At 38.4% G+C, this 13,397-nt stretch overlaps 1 protein-coding gene across 2 annotated transcripts in view; it reads right to left on the bottom strand.

Annotated features, from left to right (window-relative positions):
• CUNH18orf25 (chromosome unknown C18orf25 homolog) overlaps positions 1-13,397 on the bottom strand; it is an 86,306-nt gene that overhangs the window by 12,080 nt on the left and 60,829 nt on the right. The window contains exon 3 of one of the 2 annotated variants that reach the window (XM_023510247.1): positions 8,999-9,181. The exons of the other annotated variant lie outside the window; for it this stretch is intronic. Within the exon in view, the coding sequence (XP_023366015.1) occupies positions 8,999-9,181 (183 nt within the window). The remainder of the gene's footprint in view (positions 1-8,998; positions 9,182-13,397) is intronic. 2 annotated transcript variants of the gene reach the window in all.

The raw sequence follows: 13,397 nt of genomic DNA on the forward strand, positions 1-13,397 counted from the left end.
AAATCTAGGAAAGTTGCTTAAATGGAAGTTGGTGAAGTCTAGCTTTGGTAAACCTAGATTTTTGCACTGAGTCTCAATACCTTGTTTATGGCTAAGTCTTTTTTATTTGACACCTACTTCAGTGGTTTAGTTCATGGCTATTGTCACTCACACTGTTCCAGCTATACTGCTAGGGAAGAATACAAATTGATAAGTCTCTTTTCTAAAGCCTTCAACTTCTCCATATTCAAAAATTCAAGAGTCTATACTATTTATATCACCTGCTTGTACCTAGGATAATTGTTTGTAACATGCTACGCACTGTGCTAGGTGCAAGGGAATACTACAACAACAAGTCAGGCATAGTCTCCACCCTCAATGAATATATTCAGGGATAATAAAAAGTAATCCATTGCATTATGGCCTGAAAACTTCTCTGACAAAGAAACATTCTCAGACTTAAGGGTACCGAGGAATCTGAGTTCTCAGGGAAAAGCAGGCACAGGTGAGGGAAAATAGCATAAAAGATTGTTCTTTAGGATACACAAGCTTGGTGAGATTTGAGGTACTAGCACTAAAAGAGTAATGAAAAACAAAGTGGGCAAAATCAGCAAAGGTTAGATCATGGTAAGGAATCTGGACTTGACCTTGAGAAGCAGGAAGCCATTGAAAGGATTTATCCAGAGGAGTGAGTGACATGATCTGGTTTTGCATTTTAAAGAATTTCCTTTTGGAGCTGAAATTGATAGGAGGACAGGAAATACTGGAGGCAAGGAAACCAGTTAACTGTTGTAGTTCCTGTGTAAGAAATGACTGTGGCTGAACCATGGAAAGATAAAATGCACTCTGTGTACATGTGCATGCAAAGGATTAGTAATGTTAAGAATCAGACAAATGGGGGTGGCACCTGTGGCTCAAAGGAGTAGGGTGCCAACCCCATATACCCAAGATGGCGAGTTCAAACCTGGCCCCAGCCAAAAACTGCAAAAAAAAAAAAAGAATCAGGCAAATGAAAGAGAACAGAAGTCAAAAATGGTGCTTAGGTTTCTGATTTAGGTAACTGGAGGGAGAGTTACAGTGCCATTCAGTGCCCTACTGGAAGCTGGGGGGGGGGGCACTTAGAACATGATAACGTGCCTTTGAGATGTCCAACAGACAGTGGGAGGTACTCTAAAACTCGGGTCAGAGGTCTAGAAGTATAGGCTTGGTAAGTCCTCAGCAATCAGCAGAGAATAAAGGCCATACAAAAGAATGCATGGGACCTAGAACAAAACTCTAACCAATACCAACAATTAAGAGATGGCGAGGTGGGAGTGGTTAGGGAGCCACAGAGGAAAGTGAGTGGCAGAAATAAAATCCAAAGATATGAGGCCATGGACACCGTGTATTTCTATGAAGAAGTGCTTAAAAATGCCCAACTGACAAATCAGTTCAAATGATTGAGCCTATAATCCCAGCACTCTGGCAGACTGAAGCGGGTGGACTGCTTGAGCTCATGAGTTCAAGACCAGCCTGTGCCAGAGCAAGACCCCGTCTCTAAAAAAGTAGCCAGGTGGCTCGGTGCCTATGGCTCAAGTGGCTAAGGCACCAGCCACATACACCTAAGGTGGCAGGTTTAAATCCAGCCCAGCCCACCAAATAACAATGACAGCTGCAACTAAAAAATAGCCAGGCATTGTGGCGGGCACCTGTGGTCCCAGCTACTTGGGAGGCAGAGGTAGGAGACTCGCTTGAGCCCAGGAGTTGGAGATTGCTGTGAGGTGTGATGCCACAGCACTCTACCCAGGGTGACAGCTTGAGGCTCTGTCTCAAAAAAAAGTAGCCAGGCATTGTGGCAGGCACCTGTAGTCCCAGCTACCCAGTAGGCGAGGCAAGAGAATCACTTGAGCCCAAGAGTTTAAGGTTGCTGTGAGTTATGATGCAACAGTACTCTACCGAGGGTAACAAAGTTAAGACTCGGTCTCAAAAAAAAATAAAAAGAAGACTAAGTATAAAACACTAAAATCAGCAATACAATAATCATAGTTGGTCTTGACAAGGAGGAGCATGAAGGGAGCATCAAGGGAATAACGGGGCTGAAGCCAGTGTAGCAAACCAAACCGAGACTAACAGAAGGGAAGGAAAAACAAACAAATTTTAACTATGAAGGAAAAGGAGATGGGATACTGAAGAGTGAGGAATGTGGGCTTGAGGGAGGGCTGTGTGTATGGGTGAATAGTTGTTGTTGTTTGAGACAGAGTCTCATTCTGTCGCCCTGGGTGGAGTACTGTAGCATCACAGCTCACAGTAACGTCAAACTCTTGGGCTCAAGCGATTCTTTTGCCTCAGCCTCCCAAGTAGGTGGGATTATAGGCACTGGATGGATAGTTTTTAAAATGAGAGAGACCTGGTCATAATCAGAAAAAAGGCAAGGAACAAACAAACAGGTTTCATGGCAGAAAGCTGAGGTAATCTTGCTCTGTGAAAAATGTGGCAAGGTCATCTACAGAGCACAGGTGTAGTCGGGGTGGCAGAGAAGGGGTTTAAAAAAAACAAAGAAGCCACCACGAAACAAGAATGCTACTCGAGAAAAGGCAGGAGGGGCAGTGCCTGTGGCTCAGTGAGTAGGGGGTGTATACTGAGGGTGGCAGGTTCAAACCTGGCCCCGGCCAAACTGCAACAAAAAAAAGCCAGGCGCTGTGGCGGGCATCTGTAGTCCCAGCTTCTCGGGAGGCTGAAGCAAGAGAATCACCTAAGCCTATGAGTTGGAGGTTGCCATGAGCTGTGTGACATCACAGCATTCTACTGAGGGCAGTAAAGTGAGACTCTGTCGAAAGAAAGAAAGAAGAGAGAAAGAGAGAAAGAGAGAGAGAGAGAAAGAGAGAGAGAAAGAGAGAGAGAAAGAGAGAAAGAAAGAGAGAAAGAAAGAAAGAAAGAAAGAAAGAGAGAGGAGGAATTGCTGGGCAATGCTGAGAGACTGGATGAAGCTGCAGATTAGGAAATCAAGGCAACTTCAGCTCTCCAACTATGCAATTTTTCTCCAGGTGTGCTTAGCAACGTGGATATAGGCTTAAAGTACATCCAGGGATCAGACTTTGCCAGGCGTGTATAATGGGAAAGTCAACTCTACGCCTCAAGGGATATTGTCAAAGGAAAGCTGGGCCAATATGGGCTTGTCAGGGGAAGCAGTGAAGCTGGGGTAAGGATGACAAAGGTCAGTGAAGTAGAACAGTCTGGTGGAAATAACATTATGAATAAAGAAAAGCCTCAGTGGAAAAGGAGAAATCAGGTCAAGGAGGTAAGAGGAAAACTAGTGGTTGTGATTAAACACCGTACCTTCTAGCCGCTGAGCAACCCATAAAGTACAAGCCCTGGGTTACGTGTTTTCTCCTGTCTCATCGCCCACTCTGGGTTCTCCTTTGCTTCACTCACCTTCCTACAACTTTTCCAATGCCCTCTGGAATGCCAGCTTCATGGTACACTGAACTTCCTCTTCACTTCCTCATGGAAACATGATCTGCTAAACTCCTGTGAAGAGGAAGCTGCTCCTGACTCCCAGTTTTGGGATCAGGATCAGTTATAAATTACTGGTCTCCATCCTTCTGTACCAACAACAGCAGAGAGCGCCTCCCAGAAGATTCCCCTTCCACTGTCATATACTAACTCCATGACAGTTTCACTCGTTCATGAAACGTTCCTGGCACCTGGTTTTGTGTCACTCTCTCCACTTTCAAGTCCTGCTACCATGAATATTCATTATTTATGTGAATAACCACCTAAAAACTATCTATGCCTACTCACTAAGAAGCAAGGAGCTGAGTTCTTCTAAGAGGCACTTAAAGCCTCTTGTGGTAGACTCACAGCAAGGGGTTCAACCTGTTATGGTCCTAAATATAAATAAGCGAAATTAATTAGACCAAATTAAAAAAGCAGTTGCTACAACCAACTTTTTCTCTTTCATTACTCAATGCCTTTAAACAACAGTAATTAAGAAACACAAGAATATAACAGAATTAGTCAATTTTTAGCATCTCTGCGCCCAGTTCTATCACCACAGTTCTAATTTATAATTCTACCTTTTTTGGTAGGAATATTTTGTGAAATGTCTGAGTTGCCAATATTTCTGAATAGCGAGTCTTCATTTAGTATCCCACCTCCATCCTGACCTTACCACCCCTGACAGCCTCATTTTAAACTAGAAACATCATAACTTTTTCTTCAACAAATGAACAAAAAGAAAAAAAATAATAACCAGAGAGGGAGGAAGAAATTAAAACTTACTATGCTACTTTTGTTAATTTTATACTGCCCCCCCCCCCGCAATCTTATACTGTCTTTAAGAAAAACAAGGTACCCATTATTTCAGATTCTTTTAACTTTATTTATCCATTATGGACCCCGAAACTAATGATTTATGTGCTGCTTTCATATTATTAGATTAATCCAAAGAATTTTGGCAGTACAATTTTAGCCATAAAAATCGCAGCCCAACCTTGCCAGAATTTAGTATTGTTATAGAACCTGTATGAAGCTCTAAAACTGATCACTTAAAATCAGAGTCTGCTCTTAAATAGCCAATATCTGTATTACTTAATCGAAAAACAGGTGTAAGCTAATGTAAGGGTTATAACTAAATACAAACTTTCTGGCAAATGTTAAGAACTCCTAGACTAGTAATTTCCAGTCACAGCCACTGGATAAAATGTGCTATGCAGATCCAAGTCAGCTGAGACAAATACTAAGGCTGTGAGATGCCATGCTCTACCAGAGGCACCAAAGACATTCTGGGATGCCTCCCCTCTTCCTTCTATTTCAGAGTCAGGACAATTAGTCCTCTTCTTCTGATGTAACCCTCTTTAGCATGCCACACATTCCTCCAACAAGGGCCCCTGGGCACAGCCTGACCTTCTTTGGCCTTTGGGCCTTGTCTGCTCCCACCCCACCTACTCCATGACCTCAGGGGATTCTCCAAAGTATACACAAAAGTAAGCCAAAGATGCTATGAGGTTCTTTAAATACTGTCAGTGGCTGTAATCTTTAGCAGGTCTAAGACAAGAACAAGCCCTGTAGAGAAAAAAATGTAAATACCATAATTACCATATATTAAACTGAAAATAAAGAGCAGAGCACATATATTTAGCTACTGTGGCAGCTGGCTGTCTCTGTGTAGGTCTTTGCCTGTGGAGATCTTTGGAAGGGTAACTTCTTTCACTCTGTGAGAAAATTCTAACTTTTTGTCTTCCCTCTACAGACCTTTTCAACACATAAATAAATCAGAAACAGAAACAGTCGCCAAGATAAGGCAACTGTTAAAAAAGTAGAAAAAGTAGCAACTAAATTTATCTTGGCAAACAGTTTCTTTTTTGTCTTCTTAAAAAAAAAATGTAGCTACTTAAAATTGTAAATCTACTGGGTAAGAACTAGGCCTGAACCTATTTGTAGCACATTAAAGGAAAGTATTACACACTGGATGACAGCCACATGCTTAGGTATTAAAAAAAAAAAAATTACTATCTAAAGTTACTACTCATTTAACCTTTTTTCTTTTCTTCTTAAAGAGATTGGGTGTCACTACATTGCCCAGGGTGGGATCAAGCAATCCTCCTGCCTCGGCCTCTGAAGTGCTGGAATTACAGGTGTGAGCCACCATGCATGGCCATTCATTTATTAATAGTTTGTTTTTTTTTTTTTTTGAGACAAAGTCTCACTGTGTCACCCCAGTTAGAGTACAGTGGCATCATCACAACTTCAACTCCTAGGATGAAGTAATTCTCCTGCCTCAGCCTCCCTTTTAACTTGGACTACCGGAAATGTCACCACACCCAGCTAATTTTTTCTATTTTTTGTGTAGACAGGGTCTCGCTCTTGCTCAGGCTGGTCTCCTGGCCTCAAGTAATCCTCCTGCATAAATCGCCCAGCGTGTTAGGATTACCGGCCTGAGTCACCTCGCCCAACCCATTCATTTAGCTTTAAAAACAAGCTAATACTTACTTTATGTAATTAAAAGTGATCAGGCTTTTATTTTGTTATGATGGGGAAAGGGACAATCTTTATTAACCATTCAGACATTTAACTTACACTCAAACCATAAAAATAACCATCTAATAGTCTATATCTCAAAACTGTAAATTGACGATCCGTATAAATTCTATTAACATTTTATTGAGACGCTATAAGCATATTTAAATTCACAAGATAGATTCCCACTATAACTGCACCAAGGCTAGAGTATATATATATATATTTTTTTAGAGACAGAGTCTTACTGTTGACAGAGTCACTCTTGGTAGAGTACCATGGCATCACAGCTCACAGCAACCTCCAGCTCTTGGGCTTAGGTGATTCTCTTGCCTCAGCCTTCCCAATAGGTAGGACTACAGGCACCCACCACAATGCCCAGCTATTTTTTGTTGCAGTTTGGCCAGGGCCAGGTTTGTATTCACTACCCTCAGTATATGGGGCCAGTGCCCTACCCGCTGAGCCACAGGCCCTACCCTAAGTATAATATTATTTATTACTTGCATACTAGTATTGCCAGATTTGGGGTAAAAATTACTTTGGAAGTACCAATAAATGGCTTCACAAGAAAATGTCATGGGGTTCTGGTCAATAGATGTTACTACATCTTATGATATACAAAAACCTTATACATAATTTACAGCCCAATATGTACATTTGCTATCTATCTTACATGTTAATTACATCCCAGAGAAATTATCATATACATATGTACCCAGAGTCACAAAAAAGAAATATTAATAGCAGCATCGTTTAGAATAGTACCCTAAACATCTACCAAAAGAATAGGTATGGCTCAACAACCTGTGGCTGAAGTGGCTGAAGCGCCAGCCACATACAACAGAGCTGGTGGGTTTGAATCCAGCCCGGGCCGCCAAACAACAATGACAGCTGCAACCAAAAAATAGGCGGGCATTGTGAGGGGCGCCTGTAGTCCCAGCTACTTGGGAGGCGGAGGCAGCAGAATCTCTTGAGCCCAGAAGTTGGAGGTTGCTATGAGCTGTGATGCCACAGCACTCTACCCAGGGTGATAGCTTGAGGTTCTGTCTCAGAAAAAAAAAAAATGGGTAAAGTGTGACATATTCATATAGTGGAACACTAAAATAAAGAGCAGTGGATAATGAGTGAAGCAGAGTCACACATAAGAATGAAGCTCACAAACTGCTGAATTAAGAAAACAAGGTGCAAATGATTACCTTTAATGTGATGCCAATTAGTTTTACAACAGCTACATGACAAATGCAGTAAAAATATACAAAGAAATAGGAATACCAAACCTTGAACACCAAATTTAGGATAACTTTAGGGTAAGAAGGGGAAAAGGAAGGGGAACAGAGTTGAAGCCACAGGTGTCTCCTCCTGTCATACTTTTGTCATGCTTGATTTCTTAAGAAGTATGGTAATAGGGACCTCAGTATGATTTTTAAATAATCAAGGTAATAATTACTTAAATCTAAAAATGTACCCATTTGGTGGAATTGCATGAAATTGCCTTATTGTAAGGCAAAAAGCCATATAATAACAATTCCACACGGTTCATCCTAATATTAAAAATTCTTTACATGAAGAGCAAATGATGGTAATCATTCATTCTCTCCCCCTCCAAGAATTTACATTAAGTGCTCCATATTTAATGGCAAGATTAAAGAAACTGGGGAATAAAACTGAAGTGGAGTCAATCACTTAATCGTCAAAGAATGAAAAACAAAGATAAGCCGTCTAGTATACAAATTACATAGTATGTGTTTTTCACCTATTGCACAGAATATGGTCAAAGTACTCTCCTTTGATATAAAGTGTTACTTCCTTTCAAAGTACTTATAAGGTCCTTATCGGACAAAACATGCATTTGTACATATGAAAACTCAAGTCCATCCCACACAGTCTAGTAGTTAGAAAAAATTTAAAAAATAGAAACTCAAGTCCAGAGGAGAAATGACAGGTCCAAGCTCAAACAGGCAGTTCGTAGTCAAAGTCAAAACTAAATCCAGGCCCTGAGCCAAAATTAGCCACAATAAATTAATCAGAAGGTCAACAAATAAGTTGTTTTCTTTAGTTCCAATCAAAGATTATGTAAGAAAGAATTCAGGACAATAATCAGAGGAGTTCTGTCTCAATATAAACATAAAAAGTTCTTAACCATAACTCTTTTTTTGTCATATAAAACTCATTTCTCATAAAAATATTTTAGGTAGTGATTAAACCACTTGATTAGCTCATAAAACCAATGCATTTGGTTTTATATTAACTAGAAAACTATATACAATCCTTCAATTACACTAAAGTAAGGAGTTTGTCCCTCTCAATCCCCTCCTCCCTCTTTTCTTAGTCTAAGTACTTGTTTTTACAAGGTTTAAACTAGAATGCTGAAAGAATTTTGAGGAAAATACTGAAAGAGGAGGTACTGTGACAAGTTTTTCAAAGGAAATAGCAGTGGATTTCTTAGTGAATATGTATCACTCAAGAATAACCACAGAACTGAGATAAATAATACAAGGAGAGATTGTTCCCAAGATAAGAGAGGCAGAAACTGAAAGAAAAGGGTTAGAAAGGACAAATAAGAACTCACTGAAGAGGAATTAACAGGGACCCTCCACAGCAAGAGGCACAAGAAACGCTGGCTGGCCGCACTGTGCATAAAAGGCCCCACAGGGAGAGATTCAACAGTTACCTATCCAAGCTGCAAGGTCACTATGCAGAGTTAAGTGAGGAAAAGAACTGGTTAAAGAACATAAGAATATCTGGATTGTTTCTCCATAGGCTGGGCCTTTTGCCTGCTGAAATCTACCAAAGCCTACAATTAATGTCTTATACATATATTCTTATTTTGCTTCTTTCTAAAAGATGAATGACAAACTAACTAAAATGTTTCCATTTCAAGTGGTAGCCTGAATAGTCATAATCATTCAATGCCAAATGTCTCTGGTATGGCCTGTTCCTCAGCAGGGCCCATTAAAAGGAAAATAGCTGCCAGGACACATGCACATTACACCAGTAGAGAAGGGGGAGAGGGGAGACCAACCTGCCTCCGCATCCTGCTCCTCTAGAAGCCCGCTGGTCCTCCAGGTAGCTCCTGTGTCCTGGCCGCCTACAGAATTACTGTGCTCTTGAACTACTGCAGCCGCCAATAAATTGTCCACATTTACCACTTCTGGGTCAGAGCTGGTGTCAGACATATCATAATGAGCTACAACTGGAGGTCCATCTAGGGAGGAAAGAAAATGTATACTTGTATCTAACTCGTGGGGTAAAAAATACTTCTGAAACTATGTAAGAGCCCTCTAAATGCCAGTTGCCTTTACTATTTTATCTGATCAGAAAAGCTGTACTTTATACATCTAATATTTTTACACAATGTGAAAGTGGAAAAGATAACCCAAGCTTTACAAAGATGATGGACACATTTTTGGAGGGAGGAAAGGAGTGTTAGTTATTATGAAGAACAGAGAAGACAAGACTATACTGAACAATGTTACAATGAATTCCTGTGATACTCCTAAAGAGCAACAGATAAGAAAAAAGGGATGATCCCAGAGAAAGTGAAACTGCTTTCTTAAAGAAAAAACTGATATAAACTATTAAACCCCAATTTATATGTTTTAAGAGACTGAATCTAAGTCCTTCTCTTAGGAGCTGATACTAAAAGTTACTAGCAGATTCAGAGAAGAAAATCAAATATATAGTATTTTCCTACTTTCTAAAGAAATACGATTAACACTAGAGCTCTATTTGACTAACTTATCAGTAATATTTCCAGTAAAGTCTTTTGTAGTAACAGGGATGTCACACACTTTACAATATTCTACAAAAAGACAGTACTCACAAAATCCATTTTCAGGATTTTGCTTTGGATGTCTCATGAGGGTATTTGTATTTTCATTTCCCAAGGAAAAATCCCAGCACACACTCCAAATACACAATATGCAACCTTACAGATGATTTTACAGGAAGATATTAAAATTCTTATTAGAAAAATAAGAGACCCTTCCCCCCTCCCAAGTAGCTGAAAGAGGCAACTACTTTCAAATAATAACACTGTAGCAGTTCATGCTAAAATAATTCAATATTCATGCTTGCAGAATAGATGCATGCTTTAAAATGCTAATGCTGATCTTTTTTAACATAACAGTAAAAAGCAAAAATAACATTTTCATTCTAGAAATACCTCTAACTACCCCCATTTTAAAATAAAGCAGAAATAAAGGAATGCTGTTTCTCTACAGCTATTTATGAAGTGCAAGCAGACTATTTTTTTCTTAAAGATTTTTAAATATCATCCAACAAATGAATATTAAACACATGTATTTTATGAAAGTCTTGACTATGAAGGAATACATACACCAGTGAATCATAAAAACATAACACAATGAAGGATTACTGTTTAAATACAAACATCCATTGTGTAAACTGTCACTGAACAAAAACACACTTGGGGTATTGATGCTTTAAAACTAAACTCCCAAACCATAGGTTTATTTAGAAACATTTTTAAAATTAAAAATGACCAAACATAAATGCAAATGAATTGTGAGGTGCCACTGTATAAAAAAGACATGTCATAATATGAAATTCTGATCATGACAATTTTAGTTGACTACCTGAATGTAATTTCTAGTTCCCCTAAAAAGGCAAATAAAGTTTATCAATTACCATAAAATTAACAGCGTGCCCCTTGGTATCACTTGGTAATGAATTATAGGTCAAAAGCAAAAAAATAATTCATGTTTTGAGGTTTGAAGTTTTTTCCTTTTCTAAAAAAAAAAAGCTACATCATTATAGGAGTTATCGTCAAAGTTCAAAATGATTATTATGAAGTCAAGATACTGTGTGATGTCCAAATACTTGGGTGCAAGAAATATGAGGGCCAAGTACAATATTGACTATTTGACCATACGTTCTAATTTTGAAAGCTCTTTTATTACGATATTTACAGCAAATTATGTTAGTGAGTTATTTTAAAATTTATATGACTAAAACCATTCAGAGCCTCTTGCCCTTACATTCCCCACCACTGCCTCCAAAGTGAGGCAACAGGTCAACAGTCAAGTCAAAATTGTACCACTCCTACATGTATAATCATGCAAAAGTATAAGTGTATATATACATGCAGAGTGACATCACCTACCCATGGAAATAACTTGTCTGAAAGTCTTCATCAGTAGGAAATACAAGCATAAACTTGTTATCTGGCTTCATTCTTGTATCTTCCATATTTCCAAACAGCATACCTTATAACTTAGCTTAAATTTAGTATTCATCATAAACAAAGACAGCAATATTTTCATATTTTAATTCCACTTAACAGATTATGGCCATTGTCATTTTCCATATCCCACATATTCAAACAATGACAAGTCAATACTATACAAACTTCAATAAAATAATGAAATGGTTGCCTTTCCAACTTTGTTTTCCAATAAGAAATCACAATTAAGGATTTTATGTTCTAAGGTCATCTTACACCTATCATTAGCAAACCTAGATTAAATGAAATATGTTAAAAGCACTTTGTATCAAAACTTGTACTCTGAACTACTTCATGAATATTAGCTGATTGTGACAATTTGTGATATTCTTTTAAAACATGATTCTCACTACACAGAATTATGCATCAGACAAGATTTTATTTGCTTTCTAAAAGAAGTATCTCTTGAAGAAAAAAAAAATTAGACCACTGAGGAGGAGCTAGGAAGACTCAGCACATTAATAACAGAGCAACTCTCTATTTGACTATCAACTCATTACAGGACAGAATAAACATGGAGAAAATATACTTGCTCTCACTTGATTATCCCTATCAGCTATTAAAACAATTGCATTGTTACTGAGACCTTATTTTGACTTTTAAGAACATCACAATAATCATTTCAAGTAAAGTTATACATGGAAACAATTCCAATTTAAGATTTAGTCATTAACAAAAGCACATTTCATGCTTATGGCTTTTAAAGTTATCCAAACTGTACATTCTTCCATCTGCCAACTAGATCTCTGTCAGTGTTAAAACATAAATTTTTAACAATGAACTTATTAGTTTTCCTGCAGTCATTAAAACCATCTCTTTATAAAGGTAAATTTCACACAATTAGTTAATAACTACGGTTAATTCAGTTGCTACTTCTTTTGATTGTAATCTTTCAAAATGTTTGCAGTTTGTTACAAGAAAAATTGAAGATTGAGCAATCCACCAATTACTTTTTATTTAAAAGCATCAATTTATTCTATAAATAGGTATGTACCCTCACTATTCTCCTATCCTATAATAAACAGGTTCTAACTTTTCAAACACCAAAATATAGATGTACCTATATTGTCAACATTAATTAGTGATACCGTGAGTTTTACCCCTTTTATGATCTTAAACCTTCTGCATAATTGCTGTCAAATGCTTACTTTTATAAATTAGTTTCCTTTTCAAACACATTCTAAATCCCATGGAAAAAAAGTCTGAATCATAAAACAAAACTTAACTTTTCCTTTACTGTGTTTAATCATGACAAATTCCTCTTTTCAAATTTGACAACCAGAAGCACACAACTCTACAAGGTAATCCCATAATTCACTACTCTCATTTTACAGATGAGAAATTTGAGTCCTAATTAGGTAAAACCAGAACAAACTACAGGTGTTCTCATTGCAGAGGGGAAAAGGAATATATGAGATTGGGAGCAGCATAGGAGTATAATTTTTGGCAGCAGACATACTGGTTGAAGCCCTGCCTACTACCTCTTCCCTGTATGTCTCTGGTAAATATTCCATTCCTCTGTTTCTTCAGAGGTTATGGTGAGGGTTAAAGTAAACATAATCCAGAACACAGTCAGAATTCATACACAGGTCCTCTTTCCAGTATAACTGTGCCTGCTCCACTTCACTGTTTGCTTACCTTTGCATATACACTCTTCTGTAAACAGCACGTATGCAAGAAACTTTAAGGAAACATCATTGCCTGAACTGTTGCTCTATGTTGTTCACAGATGAACCCAACTTGTTACATAAATGTTTTACTAGGATTAATAATTGAATGAGGTCATCACAAATGTGAATTTTATATTTTTGCTTGACGTGAAACGTCATCTTACATGTATGCATATAAAAGTGTTTCAGCTGGGTGCACTGGGTCACACCTGTAATCCCAGCTACTCAGGAGGCTGAGGCAGAAGGACTGCGTGAGTTTAAGGTTGCAGTGAGCTACAACTGCCTAGGTGGCAGAGCAAGACCCTGTCTTTAAAAAAAATAACAATAATAAACAATGGCTCAGCGCCTGTAGCACAGTGGTTACAACGCCAGCCATATACACAGAGGGTGGCAGGTTCAAACCCGGCCCGGGCCAGCTAAACAACAATAACTACAACAAAAAACAGCCAGGTGTTATGGTGGGCTCCTGTAGTCTCAGCTGCTTGGGAGGCTAAGGCAAGAGATTC

The sequence above is a fragment of the Otolemur garnettii genome, unplaced genomic scaffold (genome assembly GCF_000181295.1).
Source record: "Otolemur garnettii isolate 467f Iridium unplaced genomic scaffold, OtoGar3 scaffold00012, whole genome shotgun sequence".
In the NCBI taxonomy this organism is placed as follows: Eukaryota; Metazoa; Chordata; class Mammalia; order Primates; family Galagidae; genus Otolemur; species Otolemur garnettii.